Source organism: Triticum aestivum, chromosome 5D (assembly GCF_018294505.1).
Source record: "Triticum aestivum cultivar Chinese Spring chromosome 5D, IWGSC CS RefSeq v2.1, whole genome shotgun sequence".
In the NCBI taxonomy this organism is placed as follows: domain Eukaryota; kingdom Viridiplantae; phylum Streptophyta; class Magnoliopsida; order Poales; family Poaceae; genus Triticum; species Triticum aestivum.
This window is the reverse complement of record NC_057808.1, coordinates 35,648,652-35,673,247: the sequence shown is the minus strand read 5'-3', so window position 1 is coordinate 35,673,247 and position 24,596 is coordinate 35,648,652. Positions and strand designations below refer to the sequence as shown.

The 24,596-nt window shown below is 52.1% G+C and overlaps 2 protein-coding genes across 2 annotated transcripts; both read right to left on the bottom strand.

The window, feature by feature from the left end:
- Window positions 1-12,533: 12,533 nt before the first annotated feature.
- Window positions 12,534-13,022, bottom strand: LOC123120189 (E3 ubiquitin-protein ligase Os03g0188200-like). Its single transcript, XM_044540181.1, has one exon. The coding sequence runs from the start codon at window positions 13,020-13,022 to the stop codon at window positions 12,534-12,536; it is 489 nt and encodes a 162-aa protein (XP_044396116.1).
- Window positions 13,023-15,633: 2,611 nt separating this feature from the next.
- On the bottom strand, window positions 15,634-23,422 carry LOC123125249 (E3 ubiquitin-protein ligase Os03g0188200-like). The gene is made up of 2 exons (XM_044545770.1): window positions 23,087-23,422; window positions 15,634-15,705 (listed from the first exon to the last, which is right to left on the bottom strand). The coding sequence occupies exons 1-2, from the start codon at window positions 23,420-23,422 to the stop codon at window positions 15,634-15,636; spliced, it is 408 nt and encodes a 135-aa protein (XP_044401705.1).
- Window positions 23,423-24,596: the final 1,174 nt, after the last annotated feature.

The window sequence follows — 24,596 nt, the reverse complement described above, 5'->3', positions numbered from 1 at the left end:
TCAGAAGATAGCATATGCAGTCTTCATGGCATCTTGAAAATTGCGACACTACTTTCAGGAGTGTTCGATCATGGTGGCTTCCGAAGTGCCCCTTAATGATATAATCAACAACCGGGATGCAACGGGCCAGATTGCCAAATGGGCCATTGAGCTCCTGCCATTCGACATCACGTACAAACCACGGCGAGCCATCAAATCCCATGTACTGGCTCATCGCCGAATGGACAGAGGCCGAACTCCCTAAAGAGTACGGCGCATATTCCAACTGGGTCATGCATTTTGACGGCTCCAAAATGTTGGCAGGGCTAGGGGCAGGCATCGTATTAACGTCCCCCACAGGAGATATCGTCTAGTACGTACGCTAAATATTATACACAGACTCCAACAACGCAGCCGAATACAAGGCCTTGCTACATGGCCTCCGGATGGCCGTATCAATGGGCATACAACGCCTGGAGGTGCGCGGGGACTCGAACCTTGCAATATCCCAAATTAACAGAGACTTTGATGCCAAAGATCCAAAGATGGCAGCTTATCGCAATGTCGTCTTGAAAATGTCGGCTCGGTTCGAGGGGCTCGAATTTCATCACGTTGCCCGCGAAAGTAATCAGGCGACAAACGTCCTTGCTCGCATCGGCGCTAAGCGCGACCCCGTCCCACCTAACATCTTCCTCGAAAGGCTCTTAAAGCCATCCGTGGTGTGGCAAGGGGGAGATAGCAACGACAGTCCCGTTCCGAACACAAACACAGATAGCGAACACGCCAATATCATCGGAGGCTCAGCCACCGAAATAACACCATCGGCCCACCTCATCATGGCAGTAATTGCCCCGTGGACCGAACCATTCTTGGCCTACTTTAATAGGAAGGAGCTCCCAGAAGATCAGAACGAGGCTTGCCACATAGTCCGACGTTCGAAGGCCTATAAAGTTCACGAGGGAGAGCTCTACAAAAAAAGCACTACCGGAGTCCTTCAAAGGTGTATCTCCGAGGAGGAGGGGCGGAAACTCTTGGCAGAAATTCACGCCGGTCTCGGTGGGCACCACGCCACAGCCCGGGCACTTGTCAGCAAGGCCTTCTGGATAGGATTCTATTGGCCTACGGCCCGGGTAGACGCACAGGACCTCGTCCAGCACTGCGTTCGATGCCAACCCTTCGCCAACCAAAGCCATATGCCCCCAACCGCCCTACAAACAATCCCCATTACATGGCCCTTTGCGGTCTGGGGCTTGGACATGGTTCGACCCCTTAAAGGGGGAAGCCATAAGAAAAAATATCTGCTGGTCATGGTGGACAAATTCACCAAGCTGATAGAGGCTAGACCAGTTAAAACGGCCGAGTTCGGACCGGTGATCGCATTTATATCCGATGTGGTGCACCGTTATGGTGTACCGCACAGCATCATCATTGATAACGGTTCCAATTTCACGGCTGATGAGGTGAAAACCTGGTGTGCTAATCTGGGCATTAAGCTCGATTACGCCTCTGTCTACCAACCGCAAACAAACGGTCAAGTCAAGCGAGCTAATGGTCTTATTATGAGCGGCATCAAACCCAGGCTAGTGCGGTCTTTGAAAGAATCAGACAAACACTGGGTCGAGGAGCTTGACTCCGTACTCTGGGGGCTGCGGACAACGCCCAACCGTACTACCGGATACACACCTTTCTTTATGGTGTGTGGTGCAGAGGTTGTATTGCCCTGCGATATTATACATGACTCACCTCGAGTGCGTATGTACGAAGAGAAAGAGGCCGAGTTGGATCGGCAGGACAGCCTAGACGCCCTGGAGGAGGAGCGCGACGTCGCAAAAGCCCGTTCAGCATTTTATCAGCAGCAGGCTCGAAGATATCAAAGCAGAGAAGTACGGGCCAAGAATTACAATGTTGGCGAACTCGTTCTACGCTTGCCGAAGAAGAAAAAGGACAAACTCAAGCCCAAATGGGAGGGTCCCTTCATAATTGACGAAGTTCTTACCGGAGGAGCGTACCGTCTTCGTGACGCATCAGACAATTGCCTAGAGCCGAACCCCTGGAACGCGGCCAGACTCCGAAGGTTCTATGCCTAGCGCCGAACTCTTTGTTAGTCTCCTTCTCCCCTATAGTTTCCATTACTTTTTCTCCCTTTTACACAATTCCTTTTTTCGCTTTAAAGCTCTCATTCGGCTTGACCGAACACTCTGACGTACACATTTTTACATATGTACGCCCATCATACCTAGGGGCTTCTTTAACAGAAGCTTGTTAATACTATTCTCCGAGCATCAAGCTCACCATACATACGCATTCTTCCCGTATGTCTTTTCTTCACCATTATATGCATCGATATGACTTAAGTTTTGGCCAAGCTGGGTTGCCTGGCTCCTGTGTTTACCCCTACGTTCCCGATTGTTCGGCTAGGTGGTAAAGGGAGCACCTCTGCGATTGTTACTGCCGGGTTATCCGGATGTGTATCTCAGACTGGGTGAAGCCGAAAGCTAGCATTTTAAGGGAATATTCGGTCGGTGGATGAAAAATACTCTTTGCACTCACTCTATTGTGAACCCCCAGAAGCTATACACACTGTGATTTTTACATCACAATTCGGACATGTCTACTAATGCATGCACACCCAGGGAAAGGAACCCTTAACGGAACTATTCTCCCTGGAAGATGTTTCTTACAATCTCAATGTAATATAACATAACTAGCCGGATACAACTTGTCTGTTCAAGCAACTATGACCCCTACGCCTAGTTTTCCAAGCATACCCCGGTCTATTCGGCCGCGAGGGTATTCGGAAACACTCCGCACCATCGAGTCTGGAGGTTGAAGCGAAAAGGTCTGCCATGACAAATGCTATACAATTCAGCTAGAATTACATAGGGTAAGGAAAGTACATAGTCACTGGGACTCAAACACTTCCTTCTCTATACCGTCCAACAGGCGGTCTAACTTACAATCCTGTTGGGAATATTTGGCGGCCACCTCTACTTGGTCATACACTAAACTAACGGGAATTTCTTCCCCATTCGACCCTAGCGGTCCGACCCGAGCCATGTGATTAGGATCAAGCTTGGTATACCGAGTTTTCACCATGGCCCAAGCTTCTCGCGCACCCTCTCGACAGGCCGATATCTTCCATAATCGGATACGCCGCCGCGCTCCTTTGAACAGCTCTACAAGCTCCTCCATACTTCCTGGAGGGGAGGCGGATGGCCATAAGGCCTTGGCAACACTCCGCATGGCCAGCCGAGCATGCTCGTGCACCTGCGACAGTCTTTGCAGCAGATCACCAGCTGATCCGGACACCTCCTCTTCAGGGCGGCCCATCAATATACCTGCAATCATAATTATATCAGTTCTATCTATCTCCGAACTACTTTAACAATAGTTCGGACACATACTGAATATGCCGCCCACAGCTTCTTGTTCTCCTTCACGGAATTGGCTAGCTGGGCCTGCACATCCTTCAACTCTTCGCCTAGATGGGTTTTGCAATCCTGGAGCTGGTTTTTCTCAACAATGGCCTGCTTCAGCACACGTTCGCCCGCAGCATGTAGCCTCTTGGCTTCTTGTTCATTCGCTTGCGCGACTTCCAGCGCCTCTTTGAGTTCCTCTGACAATCATGTCATGATATAGGCAGGACTGTTAGCATTAATGGCATATGATTATATTTTCTCGATGGAGGGGAAAATTACCAGGCGACGCCTTTTTGGACTTTTCCAGTTCGGCGGTAGCAGCATTTAGCTGCGCCCGACATTGTTCCAGCTCTTGGGTCAGCAGGTTGTTCTTCTCTGTAAGAACCTGGTCATACAATGGTCCTTAAATCAGTTGTACCAACTGCTTTCAGTCCCGGGGGCTACGGGTATATGGCTATCCTTTTTTGACAAAGAAAACTTACCTGCACATCTGTCAGATATTGCCTCGTGGCTTTTCTAAGCCCGTCTCGAGCAGCTCGGATGTATGCGTCGCCCGAGCTAAAGGCATTAAATGCCTCGTCCGAGAACTTCGGGTCTCGTAAAACAGCTCTGCGGCGCCGATGATTCATGGCGCTCTCTACTTCCGAGTTGGTAACAAACATATTGTCCGAACCCTCGGCCGAAGGGCAGTCTGGCTTTGTTCCTACATCGGCTCCCGTCTCCCCGACTGGATATAAATCTTGGTCGTTGGGAGCGCGGCCGGCCGGACCCCCGGACACAGTTCGGCGAACCTTTTTCCTGTAATCAAACAGGCGCATAGGTCACAGTTGGACACAACCACTGAAAAATATATTTATCCGTACCTCCTCGATGAGGGCCCGGCGCAGGAACAAATATATCCGGCCCTCCTCTTTGAAGGCCCTCCTCTTTGAAGGCCTGCCCGGCGCAGGAACTGATTTCCTCGGTATCGCCAAATACCTCCCCTGTAGAACGCGTGACAATGCGGTGGGTGAGGCAGAGTACGAGCACCCTTTCAAAGGAGGTGTTTCTTGATTACTTACCTGTGAAGCAGGAAGAAGACCGGGTTAGTCGGCGATAATGGCCACTTCTGTGCCATCATAGCTCGTCTGGTAAAACACCCCCTCCGCGAGCACCACAAATATATCCGGATCCTCTTCAAACCCGGGATCAAGCTCCCGGTTGTGGTCCTCTGGCTGTGGGGCGGGACTATAAAATCCCTCGGTGACATTTCGCCAGTGCTGTCATAAGCAAACAAACTAGAAATTTATCAAAGGCAATTCGGAGATGGAAGGAGTAAAAATAGAGGGGTCGGGCCTTACCCAACTGGGAGGGTTATACATAGAGTACCCGTCTCTGAGTTTGATGCGAAGAAATTCCTTTTCCTCCCCTTTGAACAGTTCGGCAAATATCTTAGCCAAAGCGGCAGGGGTATCCGGACCTTTCCGGCTGCAGCGAGAGGCGTCGTCCTCCCCATTGTAGTGCCACATTGGAAGCCCTCTGTATTGGAGCGGCTAGACCCCTCGCGCTATGGAGATCGCCATAACCTCAATTACTGTGAGTCCGAACTGAGTGAGCTCTTTTATCTTGCTCATCAGCTGACGAACCTCCGCACCATCTTCCTCTACAAGACTCCGGGGACGCCCACTGTGGCGTTTCTTCAGCGGGACGCGCGCAAATTCGGGAAGACCCTTTCGAACCGGGTTGGGAAGCGCGACGTCCTCTATATAAAATCATTCGGATGGCCATTCATCAGGTGCCTTCCTTGGTGTGCCGGATGGATATCCGGTATCGGCGACGCGCCATACTTCGGCTCCGCCCACTTCAAAGATTGACCCTTCGTGATTGCGCGGGACGAGACAGAACAATTTTCTCCACAGTTCAAAGTGGGCTTCAACACCCAGAAATAACTCGCATAGAGCGACGTAACCTGCGATGTGCAGGACAGAGGCGGGAGTGAGGTTGTGCAGCTGGAGGCCATAATATTCCAGAAGCCCTCGGAGGAATGGATGGACTGGAAATCCGACGCCTCTTAGCAGATAGGGGACGAAGCACACTCGCTCCCCCCCCCCCCCGGGAGGGATTGGAGAAGTCCTCCGCCTGAGTCACGCCATTGAAGGAGGCCGACCCTGCTCGAACAGGGACCAGATCTGCGGGAGGAAGAAATCCCTGCGTTTGCAACTTTGCTAGTTGACTATGAGTCACAGAGCACTTCTCCCACTCGCTTCTCTTAGGATTGGAGCGGGAGGAGGAGCTGGGAATGCTAGCCATGATGGAATGGTTTCTCCTGGCAGTCTCTGGGGATTTTCTCGATGCAGTGTAGCCTGGATCTAAGATCCAGTATCTTTAAATAGGCGCTCTGCCTTGCGTGGACGGGGTGTAATTCACAAAAAATACCTTGTCTCCCCGCATTCGCTCGACACATGGAACACGAAGATATTAGCGCACAGAAGCCGAAGGGAGTGATATTGGATCAATGGCCGAATATACTACTTGGAGAGGGTACCTGCCTTGCAATGCCGAAGACAATATGAGTGCCGAGCATCTCGCTATTGAAGACTGGTTCGGGGGCTACTGAGGGAGTCCTGGACTAAGGGGTCCTCAGGCGTCCGGCCTGTTATCCATGGGCCGGACTGATGGGCTGTGAAGACATGAAGGCCGAAGGCTGCACCGTGTCCGGATTGGACTCTACTTGGCGTGGAGGGCAAGCTTGGCGACCGACTATGAAGATTCCTTCTTATGTAACCGACTCCGTGTAGACCCTAGATCCCCCCGGTGTCTATATAAACTGGAGGGGTTAGTCCGGAAAGGATAGATTCATTACCATGTACACATAGGCTAGGCTTCTAGGGTTTAGCCATTACGATCTCGTGGTAGATCATCTCTTGTAACACTCATATTCATCAAGATCAATCAAGCAGGAAGTAGGGTATTACCTCCATAGAGAGGGCCCGAACCTGGGTAAACATCGTGTCCCCCGTCTCCTGATACCATCGATCCTAGACGCACAGTTCGGGACCCCCTACCCGAGATCCGCCGGTTTTGACACCGACAGCGATGTCTTGCACAGAGTGGCCATGTATCCAACGATCCTTCCAGAACAACACTCTGTCTCCTCGTCCAACTTCGATGCGCGCCAAGCAGTCAAAAACGGCTCTTGCCTCCAGGCTCGGTACGTCTCAACCATTCCCACCTAAGCCGCAAGGCCAGCGCCTGAAGTTTCAGATTTTTGACGCAAAGTCCTCCGTACTTCACCGATCGACAGATTCTGTCCCAAGCAACCAAACACTGCCCACCATGAACTTTGTCCTTCCCAGCCCAAAAAAATGACCGCATCCAGCTGTTTATATCTTCAAGAACCCAAGCGGGTGGCTGTAGCACCAGGAGCTGGTGGATTGGCCGAGCAGAGATAACTGACTTGGCAAGCACTAGCCTGCCCGCTCTCTGGACAAGCCCTCTATGCCAAGCGGGCATGCATTTCCTCACCAGATCAAGCAGTGGCTGCCAGTCTTGCTTCGTTAGTTGTTTGATGGCTACCTGCAGTCCTAGGTATCGACATGGGAACTCCGCAAGCTTGCAGTGCAGAAGCTCAATAACGCGCTCTTTGTCCTCTTGGTCATCGTGGATGAGAGTTGCAGTGGATTTCAGATAGTTGACCTTAAGTCCAGAGGCTTCTCCGAACATATCCAGCGCAAACTTGATGAAGCTGAGGTCAGTGATGGTAGGATGGACGAATAGCGTAACATCATCAGCATAGATGGACACACTTTGCTAAGTTGAAATACCTTTGTAAGCGGATAGCACTCTCTGCTCCAACGCCTTGCCAAAGATCATGGTTAGGGCATCCATAGCAATCACGAAGAGGAGCGGCGAGACGGGGTCGCCTTGCCGAAGACCACAAGCATGTGCAATGCTTCTTCCCGGCACGCCATTAACCAGAATCTTAGTAGTTGTAGATTGAAGCAAGATCGAGACCCACCGGATCCATTTGTTGCCAAACCCTTTTGCTCTCAAAACCACAAAGAGGAAAGGCCAAGAGAGAGAGTCGAACGCTCTCGATATGTCAAGTTTTAGAAAGACTCCTTTACTTCTCCTCGCCGCAATCTTCCTGGCCACTTGCCGAACCAAGAGAAAATTGCCATGTAGGTTTCTTCCTTTAGTGAATGCCGATTGGTTGATGTTGACCAAGTCCTTCATGTTCAGGCGTACTCTGGTGGCAAGAAGCTTCATGAATATTTTGGTCATGCTATGTGGCAAGCTAATAGGACGATAATCTCCCACTATTTCTGCATCCGGCTTCTTTGGTAGCAGCACAATAAGAGCACGATTCAGCTTGGAGAAGCCATGACCACCACCCACATAAATCTTGAGCAGGACGGCCATGATGTCATGTTTGATAATTGGCCAGGCTTTTTGGTAGAAAGCACCAATGAATCTATCAGGTCCGGGGGCTCTGTCCGGGTGAAGCTCTTTAATGACTGCCCAAACCTCCTCTTCAGTAAAGATGGCCTCAAGATCATCGAGTTTTATAGGTTCCATGCCAAGATAGTTAAGGTCCAGAGTGAACTGGCTTGCATGCGACGTGCCAATGATGTCCTGATAAGTCTCAAAAAAACTTGCTCCATGCGATCCGGATCCGTGATCACCTCGTCTCCATGCTTGATCAGCGGGATAAAGTTCTTCGCTCTCCTCCCATTAGCGAAGGCCTGGAAGAACTTGGTATTGGCATCCCCTTCTTTGAGCCATCTGTATCTCGACCGCTGCCTGTCAATGGTTCGTTGCAATGAGGCCAATCCGAGCAGCGCTAGTTTAAGGGAGTTTCTGAGCCAGCGTTCGAGCTCCGTGAGCTGCCTTTGCTCCATGGCCTCGTCGAACCTGAGAACGATCCAATTAGCCACTGCCATTTGCAACTTGATGTTGTCAGTCTTGCGTTGTCCCCAAGCTTGGAGGGCGGTAGCAGTGTTACGCAACATCTCATTAAGCCTCTGGAAAGGGTCTGTAATCCGTTCGTCACATGTCCAAGCCTCACGCACAACCTCTTCAAAGCCTTCCAACTTAAGCCAAAACATCACAAACCTGAACCTCTTCCTATGATAGAAGGGAGCATTGGTAGTTAGATGAAGTGGCGCATGATCAGAGATCCCGGTGGACAAGGCCTGCAACAGGTTGTCCGTGTGATCCATCTCCCAATCCACGGAAACCAAAACGCGATCAATCTTGGTAAGCGTGGGCCTCTCCCTCTCATTAGACCACGTGAAATGCCTCCCATGCATGTATAGCTCCTTGAGCTCATGCTCGTCCATGAACCGTCTAAATTTGTTCATCATGCCTCTGTTGAGATTGTTGTTGCTCTTTTTCGAAGCTCTGAGGATCATGTTAAAGTCTCCTAAGATCATCCAAGCTCCCGGACAAGTTGCTCTTCTTGCCGACAAGTCCTCAAGAAACTTGGTCTTGAGCTCATCGCCTTGTGGTCCGTAGACCACCGAGATCCACCACGACGCGCTTCCTTTAGGTTGCATCCAGCCTGTCAGGAAGTTAGCATCGTTCTGCACCCCCACCACATCCACCATAGTGGAATCCCAAGCCAGCAAGATACCCCCTCGAGTTTCCTCCGAAGGCACGTAAGCAAAACCGTCAAAGGACAACCCTAGACATTGCATAATAGTGTACTTATCAATTACATCCAATTTCGTTTCTTGCAAGCAAACTAGGCTACTCTTGACAGTGTCAATGTACTCCTTGACCGCCTTTCTCTTGGCCGGGTTGTTAAGGCCTCGAACATTCCAACATATGAGTGCGGGGCTTAAATCCATGACAAAGTAAGCCACCCACTCCCACCCTTCACGCGTGAAGCCTATATGGCCCCAACGCTTCTCGCCTTGCTTGCCTCCGTGTCATGCATCGGGACTGTCTTGCCGAACAAGGCCGCAATCACTCTCACGTGCTGCTCTCGAAGGAGGGAGTCGAGTAAGTCCTTGAGCTCCTGGACCGCCACGTCATCAACAGTGAGATCCTCTGGGACCAAACCAAGCGCCCTAAGCAGCACGTTTTCCACCGGAGTGGCCTTTGTGGTGCAGGTAGGAGCCGATCGCTTCGTCGCGCGAGTGGTGCGCCTAGGGGTGAAAGGCTCAGATTATGGCCGAAGCGTTGCAGCTTGTACTTCTTTCAGCAGAGGAGGAGCGAGCTTCTTCACGATGTTGGAGCAGAAGCTTTTGAGCCGGGCGAATGCCAAAGCTTCTTGAGATGCCATCCCCTCCGTGATTGTTGCAAGAGCCCTTTGCTCATCACTAGAATCAGGCCGCTGCATCTCCAAGTCGTCCAGGGCAGCCAAGTTGGAAAGATCAGAGTCGAGAATAGTCTCCGTACGTGCATGTCCAGGAAGAGCTACCACCGTACGTGCATGGCCATGATTCCCATCACAGGTCCCATCAACGAGCCCCACATGCAGCGTGAGTGGAGGGCCCGACGCATCCCGCGTGCCCACGTCCGTGATCGAATCTGCATGCCTCGGGATGCCTTCAGTGGCTCCCACCACCATCGCCGCAGGGACAGGCGTGGGCCCAGACGAGGCTTCACCCAATCCCACCGGGCCCGCTAGGATCTCAGCATCGGGGCCGGCAGGTTGGTCATATCCGTGTCTCCCTCGGGATTCCTCCTGTCCTCATCCGCATCCAGTTGGCGCGGCGCTGCGGGATTGGCCGCATGCGGCTCGCCGACCGAGCACACGACCGCGCCCTCAGGAGCCGTTGGTGGGGCGGCAGGCGCCAACTCCCTAGATGCAATTGGCGGAAGCGCGGGCTCCGGAATAGAAGATCCGCTCGCAGTGCGTGTCGCCCCTCCTGAACTGCCACGTTGTCCTGGACTGCAAGCTGGACTGCACCTCTCTCCATCGAGTCGTTATGATTTTGAATTCCAGAAGGCATTGCGGTCCCCACCTTATCGGATAAGCGGTCAAAAGCAGAAATCCTGACCGACAACTGTCCTTCTCCGCCAGTGGGGCCCCACCGCCGAGATCATCTCCTTCGGCGCCATCGGCGGCAAGCGCCAGTCAGGCACCACCGCGGCCGGCGGCGGCGAGGCTGTACTTCCACCATGGCCGCGCCCCGAACTGCCAGCACGGGAGTCGCGCACCCTGAACTGCCAGGCACGCTGCTGGGGCACGATGCCAGCGCCATTGCCGGCGCTGAACCCACTGCCCGAGTCCGTAATGCCGCTCTGCCCACTATCGGAGGACACCACCCCCGTCAAGAACCACGGCTCCTCCCTCTCGCCGAAGTCGGCACTGATTCCAAATGGATGAGAATCTTGTGTATTGCAGCAGCGCCGGCTCCACCATCGGGACGAACAATCCAGGCTCAGGGATAGCCAGCCACCACAGCGTCGGGATGGCCTCGGGGTCTGCCGTCCACGTCGTGAGCTTGAAAGTAGAGAGAACACGACGCGAGCTTGACTCCGGCGCCACCATGTCCACCATGCAAGAACAGCCAAGCAGGTCTTCCACCACCTCTCTGTCCCAAGCGTGCGGCGGGATGCCTTCAAGCACGAGGGAAACTTTGTAGCTGAATCTCGAATGCACCGCTTGCGCCTGGCGATTCCATGGTCTGAAGAAGATGCGCCGCCCCAAGTGGTCGATCGAAGGCTTGCTCGCCATGAGATTCCTGTGCTCCGACCTGCCGAACACCACAAGGAAGTCCTCTGGACGGAAAGGGTAAACCGACAGCCACTCTGGACCGATGTCGAGCTGAGCGCTCAAAGCCTCCAACACGAACTCCGGTGAGATGCCTCTGTTTGCGCCACCAACGTAGGCCACCATGGCCAACTGGAGTCTCCGCTCGAGATCTCCCAGCCCCATGGTGCGCCTCGTGGTGCACAGGTCGTTAGGCGCGAGCTCCTCCGCCGGCGGGCTTTGCAGACGGGACGCCACAATCCTAGGCCACGCCGCCGGGGCGGCATGCACCGTAGGAGGCGGCCGGTGGCGGCGGAAGCAGGGGGAGCCGTTGCCGCGGCCGCGCGCACCGCCTGCGCCCCCTGGCTCACGACGTGCCACCTTGGACGCGGTGAGGCGCCTGAGCTCCTCCTCCGGGGACGGACTCCTGGGTCGCTTGCAATCCTTGGAGACATGGCCAGGAAGGATGCAACGGAAGCACACGATGTCGTTGGTGCAGTCCTTCCTGAGATGTCCCTCCTCGAAACAGCGGAAGCAGAGGCCGACCATCTCCGGGGAGATCTCGTGGCGCTCCCTGGCCGCCGCAGAGCCCGCCTGCTCTTCCTGGCGCCGGTGCTGACGCCACAGTTCCTTCTTGGAAGGGGGAGGAGCCCTCCAAGCCTCCGCGGGGGCCGCCGCAGGGGGGGAGGCAGCAACGCCGGCCCCTGTGCCTCGGACGCCTCCGAACACGACGACAGTCACAGGCCCGAAACCACCGGCCGCTCGCCGTCTCGGCGGAAGGAGGATGTCACCAAGCGGGGGTTGGAACCCATGTCGAACGAAGCGAGACCACGCTCCAGATCTGAGGGGGAAGGTGGCTGCCGGGGTCGGAAGGACCAACGGCAGGAGGAGTGGCCGCCGTGGCCGGAGTAGCTGACGACGGGAGGAAGGGAGGATTCCCATTGATTGTTAATGATCTATAGCAAAAAACTAGACTAGTAGAGGAGAAGCCCCTACTGATTTTTTTATTAAGAGAAGAAATGTGAGACAGCAGCGTCCGAGCCGTGGCTCGAACCTGCGTCGGCCACGAGACACACCGGCTCGCTGGCCACTGGGCTAGGAGAATATGAGGATTCTAAGAATCAAGGTAATAGCCGGACCATAATTGAATTGATATGCAAGCTCCTAATCAAAAAAAAAATGTCACTAACAAAATTTCATGAATTTACATCTCTTGTGCCGCACATGCCAATGCATGACGACCTACGCACGGACTCTGCTCTAGAGCATACATGGCGGCTTCATACGGAACATTTCTTCTGCCACGTACTACATGTCATTGTCCTGGCAACGGCAGCATTTGGGTTCGAACTAGACATGCCCTGTACTACGCCGCATTTCGGTTTCGCCGCTATACGGCAACGGCATGCATGCATGGTCCCGATCGGCATGCTACCTTACGCCGTGGCGGTTCAGGAGTCATCGGTGGTGGCCGCAGGCGGTGCGCGCGTGGCGGGCGGCGATGTGCGGCAGAGCGGGCAGCTCGGCCGCCGCCGGAGCCACTCGTCGACACACAGCCGGTGGAACGCGTGCTTGCAGCCGGGCAGCCGGCGGAGCTCGTCGCCGTCCGCGTACTCCGCCAGGCACACCGCGCACGTCGTGTGCGTGTCGTCGGGCGGCTGGTCACCGTCGGCCGACGCTTCGGCAACAGCCATCTGGTCTTCCCCCCGTCGCTTCGCCGCGGAGGAGTACACCGTGGTCGTGTACGCGGCCAGGACGGCGTCGTCGATCCCTGTGGCCCCGCACCCGTGGCCGAGCTCGACGTCAACGACGCACCGCTCTGAGTGCGACGGCGGCGCGCGGTGCGCCTGGCGCCGGTTGGAGCAGAGGAAGGTGAAGAGGGAGATGACGAGAAGCGCGGCCATGGAGCCGGAGATCAGCATCACAGTGGAGCCGGGCATGTTGGCGGCAGGAGCATATACCGCAACCTTTGCTGCGTGCCACTTCTACATGTACTATGATTGGTTTGTCCGTGCGTGCGTGCGTCGAGCTGCCGGCCACGTCACGGTCGAGAAGGTCGAGATCAAATCAGATCTCTGGTATATGTATATACTCACTGCCAAGGAATTAGACCGGTCCAAATCCAAATTAACGCGGTGGTTTCATCTGCGTTTGACTATTACCGCCGCTCCTCGTCAAAGTACTACTCCCATTTACGTTGCTTGTTGCTTGCGTCGATGATTCACGTGTCAGTAGTGTATAATAATAGAGCCTTTTACGACCAAAATTTTCGTGTCAGGAGTAAGTTTGCCAGAAAGCGTGCCTGCAGCGTAGCTTCGTGTGATTAGTTTATGTGCTGTTCGTAACCTGTTGGCTAGCTGCCCTTGGGGACTCTGGAATTTGCTACTCGTGGTACTACGGTGTTGTCTCGTGGTCGTGGAATGAAACCGGGAGCTAAAGAATTTCATTAGTCAAGAAGGGTTGCCGTGGCATGTTTGACTAATGGAAATGTGATGGCTAGAAAAGGACCGTTTACTCGCATCTCGTCAGTCTCTTGCTTTTTCTCCCATTTCCGTAGGAAACAATCCACTATTTTTTTTAAATGGCAGAAATTATACATACATTAAAAAGGAAAAGGTTAGATCGGTTAATAAAGGAAAATCGAGCAAAAACAAGATTACCAGTTAATTATGAAAAGTCGGGCGAAAAACCATCATAACTGCTGAGCAGCGCACGTAAGATACCACACTCACATCACTCCAAAGAGGGCCTCACCGAGACAGCATGCAGGCGTCATTGTCAGCACTCTGCCCCTAGAGGCGTCGTCGTCATTCCTAAACTCTGAGCAAACGACTCCGACATCACCATCAAGCGATCGTCGACTCAACCCACACCGCAGAGGCCGCGTGGAGCTATGTAAGGATCTGGGCCAGGACTCGGCCACCTGCGACCAGGCAGCACAGCTCCAACTCTAACAAAGAATCGCGAAGAAGAATTAGGCACAGCTGACGCCGCAAAAGATCACCGAACGAACCACTTGTTGCTCGTCATCGTAACCCGCCACCTCGGGTTCGACTTCGCGGCAAGAAACCAACGGAGGCAATCCCACGGGTACATCGGAGAAGAGCCGAATACCGCAACCATTACCGTGTCTTCGACATCGCTCCCCCCATCATTGTCGACACAAGGTAAAACGCTCTTGTTGATGCCGAAATCTCGGGTCCGCCGCCCGAACCTTCATCCGCCATGCAATGCCCTACGCAGCCCACCAACACCACTTTCCGGGGACGCTGCCCCGACATGCCACCGCCCGCACTCGAGCCGCAATGTCGCACGACCCGGATTCCCCGCAGCCCACGCTGCACAAGGCAATCACGTGCAGACCAAGAATGCCGCACCACATCCAGGGTCGCCGCCCCGACAGGCCACCACTCGCTCCCGAGTTGCAATGCCACAAGACACGGATGCCCGCATCCCAAGCAGCTCAAGACAACCACACACAGACCACGAACGCCGCAACACATCCGGGGACACCGCCCCGGCATACCGTCCAACGGCCCCCGTTGGGAAGCATCGACCGAGTCGACAAACCTGCCACCCAAGTGGCCCAAGATTGCCACCCAAGCAAACGACGAGTCGCTGCCCCTCACCATGGAGCCGTTTCACGCATTATTCCAAGGCCGCCGTCTCGGTGCACATCAGCCATCAGGCGCCGCTGCCTCGGCATTCACCAAAGCCGACGCAAGAGAAAACCATGTGCACCAAGCACAAGCTAGCTCTTCCAAGCAATGTCCCCCATGGGAGGAAAACGAAGACGCCACCGTTACCCACTCCTAAAACCATCTGGAGTTTATGTTTTCACCCGGAGAGCCCAAGCCCCTCATAGAGGAAGAGGAGTTTCATGACGATGCCTCCAAGAGGGGAAACAACAGCTGAAAGCGCCATCATCGACGGCACCGACAGAGTAGGGTCTAGGCTTTCGCTCGGAACTCTCCCATACCAACAGGCCTGTAGATCTGGACAACCCGTGAGCGTCAAGATCATCGAAGCTATTTCCATTTCATAAATCGGTGGCTACAACTCTCACCAATGACACTAGTATCAATGATCTTGCGCACAATAACATCACTCTTCTGCTTCATGCGTTCGTCATTTTGCAGCGGAATTTGCAGCAGACCTCCACGATGGAGACGTGCTCCTATGACACCGCATCGGAGCCTGCGCCTGTGCACGCCGGCTTCACCATGAAGCAGGCACAAACGCACTACAATGCTGCATGGCGGAGGAGCAGCCTGCACCGGAGCCCAAGTCAGTGTTCCAGCAGGCGTAGGAGGAACAGTTGCACAACCTGTTCCTCCAAGAGCAGTGCCGGCTGGCGGATGGTCAGATCGAGAGCGAGCACGCGAGCGAATAGGCCGTGGCGGCCATGGCCGCGGCGAACCCCAAGTTGCATGGTCCCCATGCGATCGACCTAACGCCGTGGCGGTTCAGGAGTCATTGGTGGTGGCGTCAGGCGGCGCGCGTGGCGGGCGGCGACGTGCGACAGAGCGGGCAGCTTGGCCGCCGCTGGAGTCACTCTTCGACGCACAGCCGGTGGAACGCGTGCTTATAGCCGGGCAGCCGCCAGAGCTCGTCGCCGTCTGCCACTAGTAGAAAACAGGGCTTAGGTCACAGGGCAGTTTTCACATTAGCCGCGGTTCAGTCACGAACCGGGACTAATGTGAGCATTGGTCCCGGTTCGTGCGGCCAGGGGCCTGCAGGGCCTCGTGGGGGATTGGTCCCGGTTCGTCCGGACCCTTTGGTCCCGGTTGGTGGGACAAACCGGGACCAATGGGCCACGCTCCTGGCCCACCACCCTTTAGTCCCGGTTCATACCACAAACCGGGACTAAAGGGCTGGTCCTAGTTGTGGCCAGTGTTTAGTCCCACCTCGCCAACCGAAGGGTGCTCACACCAGTTTATAAGCCCGTCCCTCTATGCCTTGTTGAGCTTCTCTTAAAGTGAAAATAGATGCCCTTATACAGGGAATTTCACCTAAATTCACAGTAAATTGAAATTTACTGTGAATTTAGGTTTAATTTTCTCTATAAGCGCATCTATGTTCATTTTTTATATTTATAAAATAAATAAACCTTAATAAAATAAATAAACCTTAATAAAATAAAATAAAATAAACTATAGTAACTACAATAAATAAACCTTAATAAATTAAGTAAAAATAGCAGCAGTAAAATAAATAAAAATATCAGCAGTAAAATAAATAAAAATAAAATAATTAAAGTAAAATACATAAGTAATTAGAAATAAAATAAATAAGTTTTTTGTTGTAAGTAGAAACAAAACAAAAAAAATAAAGCAAAAGGGAAAAAAACACGAGCCATCAACTCCATAACCGCCATATCTGGGATAGAGAAGGGTGATCCCTTGGAGTGGGATTCACATACAGTTGCCCGTAATATCTACCATTCGAGCCTAGCAGGTGGAACTCGGATCTGTCAACAGTGTCAAAGCGGCAAATAGCAGGCGGAGGAGAAGCCACCGATGTCATGTGTAGATCCCTTCTAGGTCTTGCGGATCGTGCTATTACAGCAATTTGGTTGGTTGATCCAAAAAAAAGGAATTTGGTTGGTTTTCTTGAAGCAGTGCAAGGCCTTTGGTCCCGGTTGGTGGCACCAACCGGGACCAATGCCCCCCCTTTAGTCCCGGTTGGTGCCATCAACCGGGACCAAAGGCCGCCGCTTCCCGCCCTTTGCGCTGCTGAAAGGGACCTTTGGTCCCGGTTGGTGGCACCAACCGGGACTAAAGGGTGGCATTGGTCCCGGTTGGTGCCACCAACCGGGACCAAAGGTGTGCCAATATAAGCCAACACTTGGGAAATTTTCAGATCCCTCGCCAGTTGCCACCGACGCCGCCAGGCTGCCCGTGCTCGCCGTCGCCGCCCGCTCCTCGTCGTCGTCGCCCCGCGCCCTTGCCTCGACGGGTCGCCGCCCGGTGCTCATCGCCATCGCCCTGGCCCCACGCGCCGCCCTGCCTCGTGCTCCCCTGCTCGCGCGCGCCGCCTCGGCGCCCGAGCCCCCTGCCCGGCCCGCGCGTGCTCGCCGGCGCCCTCGCCCCGTCCCGCCCCCGCGCGCCGGCGCCCTCGCCGCCCCCGCCGTCGCCATCGTCCTAGCCGCCCCCGTTGTGAGAGCCGCCGCCCCGGCTCTGTTTTTTTATTAGTTTAATTTTTTTAATCATATATATATATATATATATTGTCTATGTGTATGTATGTGGCTATATGTTTTTTTTATTTTTATTAGTTTAATTTTTTTGTTCATATGTGATGTATATGTGTATGTGGCTATAATGTATATGTGAACCAAAAAAAATTGTATGTATGTAGATGTTCAAAATGTATGAATATATATGTCAAAAATGTTTTTTTGTTCATAGAAAGTTTTTTGTTCATATATAGAAAGTTTTTATATATGACAATGGATATATATTCGATATATATGAGAAATGATGATCCATGGAAAAGTTTTATATATGCAAAAGTTACAATTTTAGAAAAGTTTTATATATCTAGCTAGGAAGGGAAGAAGAAGAAAAAGAAGGATAGGAAAGAAGAAAATAAGAAGAGGAAAGAAAGAAGAAGAGGAGAAATAAATAAGAAGAGGAAAAAAGAAGAAAAAGAAGAGGAGAAGAAGAAAAAATAGAAAATATTCTATTCTATTTTTTCTTCTTCTCCTCTATTCCTTTCTTCTTCTCCTCTTTTTTTTCTTCTTTTTTTTCTTCAATCCTCTCCTCTATTCCTTTCTTCTTCTCCTCTTTTTATTTCTTCTTCGTTTTCTTATGTTTTATCGGGTCTGTCGTCGTCGATATATACCCCTCCCAATAACTTCAACACGAGGGGGGATAACTTCAACACGAGGGGGGGTCGATATACCCCCTCCCCGATAACATTATTTTCCCGTGTATATATGTCGTCGTTGTCGATATAACCCCCTCCTGATAACTTCAACACGTGGGGGGGGGTCGATATACCCCCTCCCCGATAACATTATTTTCCCGTGTATGTATGTCGTCGTTGTCGATATTACCCCTCCCGATAACTTCAACACGAGGGGGGATAACTTCAACACGAGGGGGGGTCGATATACCCCCTCCTCGATAACATTATTTTCCCGTGTATGTATGTCGTCGTTGTCGATATAACCCCCTCCCGATAACTTCAACACGTGGGGGGGTCGATATACCCCCTCCCCGATAATATTATTTTCCCGTGTATGTATGTCGTCGTTGTCGATATATATAACTCCCTCCCAGATAACTTCGACATGATGGACGGTCGATATGTATACCCCCTCTCGACCGTGATAACTTATACCACGGGAGCACCCCCCGGCCCTCTCGCTCGACCAAAACTCTCGAGGACACCCAAACCCTAGAAAAAAACGATGTCGGTCTCCTACCCCCTCCCGCCGCGCCCCTACCCTTGAAGCGTTGCCTAGGCCACCCCAAACCCGGAATAAGAGCTAGGTCTACGTTTGCACTAATATATCCACCTGCTGTCATGTTTGTGTAATAATTGCCATGTTGTAATATTTGCAGAAACAATAGAGCACGGACGAGATGAGCAAGCAGAAGAGGTGTTGGGGGACATAATCTTAGCCGGAGGTGATATCTTGTCGTATCTTAACGACAATGATGGTCTGGAAGAACAGGGTGAAGAAGCAGGCTACGGTGATCGAAGAGTGGAGGAGGAAAGACATGATTATGATGGCTCCGGTGACCCAATGCTGGTGCAAGAAGGAGCCCGTGGTGACGGCTCCGGTGACCGAACAGAGTCCGGCCAGGTAAATATATTAGTTAAACATGTGCTGACTAGCTAATTGATGCATTCATTGTTTTGGTATGTACACATATTAATTAACACTCATCTTTCTTCTTTTTTCTAGCCCTCCGGATCGAGCACAACTTCGGTAAAGAGACGAGGCCCGAAGAGAAAGTTGCGCTCGGATGAAAGGTTTGAGATCACAGCAATCGCGCGCGACGGCCAACCGATTGAACCCCTCCGGACAAAGGATGCTTTTGCTGCTCAGTGCGGGGTTCTAGTTAGGGACAAGATCCCGATCAGCATCCACCAATGGTATAAGCCTAAGAAGGAAGACCCTGAGGTGTCTTATGTCAATGATATGCAGAAAGATGATCTTTGGACTGAGCTGAAGGCAAATTTCACCCTACCGCCAGAGGAGGATCCGGAGAAGCCAGTTATAGAGCAATTAATCAAGTCTCATGCTCTTAAGAAGATGGCAGACCTATTCAGGAGGTGGAAGAATGAGCTGAAAACGTTTGTCGACAAAGAAGAGACACCAGAATTCGTCGGCCGGTATGAGAAGATCAGAGATCACTGGCCCGCATTTGTGGCCCACAAGACATCGGAAAAGAGTAAGAAGATGTCAGCGACAAACAAGAAGAATGCTACGAAGAAGAAGCTTCACCATCGCACGGGGTCAGGTGGCTACCTCAAAGCCCGGCCTAAGTGGGCCAAGTCTGAGAGGGATCTGCTTGATAAAGGGATCGAACCAGAGACAATGAACTGGCCAGACCGTTGCCGGACTTGGTTCTTCGGGGCTGGCGAACCTTGGACCCTGTATCAGGGAGGTGTCGTTGGACGGACGAGCAACTTGCAATACCCGTCAAGAAGCTTAAGCACTATATCGATGCAGCGCAGCAAGGGACGTTCGTTCCAGACAGAGAGAACGACGAGCTCACAATGGCCCTCGGGAATCCTGAGCACCCTGGACGGACACGAGGCACGCCAGGCTCCGTTTCGTGGAAGGCTGGTTTTCCGGACGCGGGCGGTTACAAAACCCAGGAAAGGAGGAAAAAAGTGGAGCAGATCCAAATTCAGAAGCTGCACGAAAGGGTTCAAGCGCTAGAGGAACGAGACGGCAATCGAGATGCCGAAACTGCCCCCGAAGCTACACCGCCATCTCAGCCGAGAAGCAGCGTGGCTTCCACCGAGCTGCTTTAGCTGGAGCATGCGGCTCCTGCTAGCTACCCCGTTGATGCTATCACGGAGTCTCAACATTGCCACCTTATGGCGGAATGGCAGAACTTCAAAGTCAAGGCGGCTGTTGGCTCTGTTTTATCTACTGAACCTGGCGCAACCTACCACTGCCGGCCGATTCCAGAAGGATATGCTAGGGTGATGGTGGATGAAATAACGGAGGGATTTGAGGACCTCCAGCTTGACCACCCTACCGGTGAAGGGGAGACTCGGCTGGGTTTAGCTCTGAAGACTCCGTGCCTATGGCGGAAGGAGCTCATCAAGCTTCCGAACTGGACGGCTCCGGCGAGTAAGGGCACTCCGCCTCCTCCTCCGGCGAGTGATCAGGGCACTCAGCCTCCTTCTCTGGCGCGTGGCGGCACTCCGCCTCCTTCTCCGCCAGCGCCGGCGCGCCAGAGCAGCCAGCCTCCTCCTTCTCCGCCTCATCAGCAAGGGCGGAAGAGACCCGCCGCCGCTGCGGCTGCTCCGGCGCGTCGTAGTCCTTCTCCTCCGCCTCGTAAGCAAGGAAAGAAGACAGCCGCAGCCGCTCCGTCTGCTCTGCCGGCGCCTAGCAGTACAGCTGCCAGAGGCGGGAGGCAATACAGATTCGGTCCTTCTCTGAAGACTCCAGAGAAGTTACCATACGAGAGGACCGAGGAGGAGAACGCGAAGATCGTGCGAGCCGAAGTGAAAGCAAAGAAACATCCACCTCCGGAGGAGAAGGTAGATCCGGTGAAAGCAAAGCGCACTCTGGCTGCCCTGACAAAACCACCAAAGTCTCCGCCGAGAGGCAACTATGAGCGCATTCTTGCAAAGACATATGCCGAAGCGGAGCGGTCGGGAAGTACTGTCAGTGATAAAAGGATGAAAGAACGACGAGCTGGGAAAAAAAATTGCCCAGCTCGGCGAACAAGCGAACCAATCGTGCCCCCCGCTCAAGGTGTCAAAAGACATCGTCGCTAATGATCAGAGTATGGTGCCCGGTTTTAGCAATCTTGGAGATTACCTGCCCGACGATGTACATTATGAAATCATGGAGGTGGACGAACACACATACCATTACGGGAAGCCTCTCCTCAAAGATGAAAGATCTCTAAGCACGATGATGCGAAGACTACATGATTGGTACATGAAAACCTGCAGAGAGTCTGATGGGATGGATACTTTGACGCTGAGAGTTAAACCGGAGCATGACCTCGTTGGAATTGATCTGCTGAGTGTTCCATTTGAGGATTTTTCCAGTTTTACAATCAAAAGGCCCTCGATAAAACAACGATCACTTGCTACAGTCTGTAAGTAGTACTACTTCTGTCATTAAGTCTCACTATATAGGTCAGCTCTTTCATTGCATGTATTTATACTTATCCTCACTATATTATGCAGATTGAAGATCGCCGAATTAAAGAAAAAACAAATCGGTGATATTGGGTTCATTAGCACAAATCTCATAGATGCATATACGGTTGAAAAACATCCCAAAGAAGCCGAGGCCAACTTGCTACAATCGTTGGTATTAAATCAAAACAAAGATATAATACTCTTTCCTTACAACTTCAAGTGAGTGTTACTGTCTTGTGCATATTCAGTTTCCCTTATTAGTCCAGGTTATGGTAATGTAATTGATGACTTATGCATGCATGCGCAGCTTCCACTGTATTCTCCTAGAGATTAAGCTTGAGCAGGGAGTAGTAACCGTCTTAGACTCGCGACGAAAAGATCCCCAGGACTATGCGAACATGACTCAAATGCTCGAGAAGTAAGTTAAATCGATCATTATCCACCATATCAGCAACTTTGTTCATTTCCTGATATCAAGTAATTGTTTTCTTTGTCTGGCAGGGTTTGGAGAAAATTCACCTCAAAAGCTCCGGGACTGCCGAAGAAGCTGCAATTTAATCACCCGAAAGTAAGTACTATAGTAGCATGTTCCGCGCATCTCCTAGTGATTCAAGCGCTAGTTTCATCAATACCATTTAGCATGCTTGCTTATCAGTTTGATTGACCTCTATTTCTTGTAAAGTGGTTGTGGCAGGAACCCGGGAATAATTACTGTGGATACTACGTTTGCGAGTCCATCCGCTACACGACCTGTGAGCGGGGCTACACTGAAGAACAATATGAAGTGCGTAAGCAATAATATTCACAATTTTATTTTATTACCATCATTTGTGTTGAGTTTCATTTATTCATATATATATTGACCCCCTTCTTCAAATTAGATGTTTCGGAAGCGGGATGAACTCCTAGCAGAAGATCGTATGCGAGGAATTCAAGAGGAATTGGCGGCATTCTTCCTTGACCACGTGATCGCTGAAAACGGAGAATACTATGTGGACCCTGTGTTCCTACAATTTAATTAGGAGATTGTATTGTAAGAGATAATTATTGTATATATGTAGCCGGTAGTGTCGGATAGATATACGAGAACTTGTTGTTCGACCAATATCTCGGAAAAGGAGAGGTGGTCGATATCACTTCTCTCTGTATGCATATGTTCATGACGATCTTCTGTTTCCTTCATTTGATTACTAGCTAGCGTATCTACTCCTCTCCATACGTATATAGTACGTAGCGTCGACCAAGCACGGAGATAAGAGAGGACACTTCTCTCTATTAATTAGCTAGCTAACACAATATATGAAACACCTAAATTAACCCCCCAAAACCCCTAAACCACCCCCTTTTAAAAAAAAACAAAAACCTCACCTCCTGCCAGCTGCTGACGCGTGTATGCCTATTGGTCCCGGTTGGTGACACCAACCGGGACAAAAGGCCCTGCCTATTGGTCCCGGTTGGTGACACCAACCGGGACCAAAGGCCCTCCTGCCTGGGCTCCCCGTACCGGCCACGTGGACGTCCTTTAGTCCCGATTCGTGTAAGAACCGGGACTAAAGGACCAGGGCATTAGTAACGACCCTTTAGTCCCGGTTTCAGAACCGGGACTAAAGGCCCTTATGAATCGGGGTAAAAACCCCTTTTCCTACTAGTGTGCGTACTCAGCCAGGCACACCGCGCACGTCGTGTGCGTGTCCGTGTCGTCGGGCGGCTGGTCACCGTCGGCCGACGCTTCGGCAGCAGCCATCTGGCCTTCGTCCCGTCGCCTCGCCGCCGAGGAGTACACCGTGGTCGTGTACGTGGCCAGGACGGCCTCGTCGATCCCTGCGGCCGCACACCCATGACCGAGCTCAACGTCGACGACGCTCCGCTGTGAGAGCGACGGCGGCGTGCGGTGCGCCTGGCGCTGGTTGGAGCAGAGGAAGGTGAAGAGGGAGATAACGAGGAGCGCGGCCATGGAGGCGGCGATCAGCAGCACGGTGGAGCCGGGCATGGTGGCCAATGGAGCATATACTACAACCTGGCCGTGCCGCTTCTATGTACGTACAGTATATGATTGGTTTGTGATTTGTCCGTGCGTGCGTCGAGCTGCCGGCAACGTCACGGTCGAGATCAAATCAGATCGCTGGCATCAGCCCCGGACATATGAATACTCACTGCCAAGGAACTACTAGCTCGCTCCAAATCCAAATTAACACGGTCGTTGTAATTGGCAAGCTAATTAAGCGTCACGTTATTTGACTATTTAGTTAATTACCGGCAGTTTCTCGTCAAAGTAATAATCTTTTATGATTGCTTGTTACGTACATGCGACGATGATTCACGAAGTTAGTATAATAGTGCCTTTTTGTGTCAGGAGTAAGTTTGCCAGAAAGGGTGCCTGCAGCGTAGCTTCGTGTAGTTTCTGTGCTGTTCGTAGCCTGTTGGCTAGCTGCCTTGGAGACTCTGGAATTTGCTCGTGGTACTACCCTGTGTGTTGTCTCGTGGAATTTGCTCGTAGCTAAAGAATTTCAGCAGTCAAAAGGGGTTGCCGAGGCATGTTTAGCTCACGTATTGAAGCACTCATTATACAAAATTACACACGTGTAGAATACATCCATGCACGTCCCCTAAAAAATGAACACATCCATATATATGACATCTGGACTTTTTTTTCTGATTTTGTTAAGACTTGAAAAACTGACTTTTGAAATGTTAGAGAGAGAGAGAGGAGTAAGAGATTTTTTGTCGAAAAGGACTGGCTTACGAACACAATTGTCAAAAAAGACCACATGTGGATGAAATTGACAAAAAAGACCACCCACGTTGTGGCGGCAGGCGCGGCAGCCGACGCGCGGCAGCTCATGCCGCCACAGTGGCAGCCAGCCGATAACAGCCAGCACCGCGTCAGAACGGAACGGCGGGACACAGGTGGGCCCTGCCGCCTTAGGGCGTGGCAGCAGGCCTGCATGGCCGCTCCTAGTGCTGCGAATAATGCATGCATCCATCACTGGCCAAACTTTGTACAGCTAGGCATGGGCTAGCCAGAAATGCAACAAGAGAAACTACACTGCACAGCAAGTACGTACACGTGCGCTTCACTGCGTATACAAATATGCTTTGCTTCCCGTCGTGACAAACGATCTCAGTGTCCTTTGTGCACGTACCTACGTAGTAGTACTATAGGC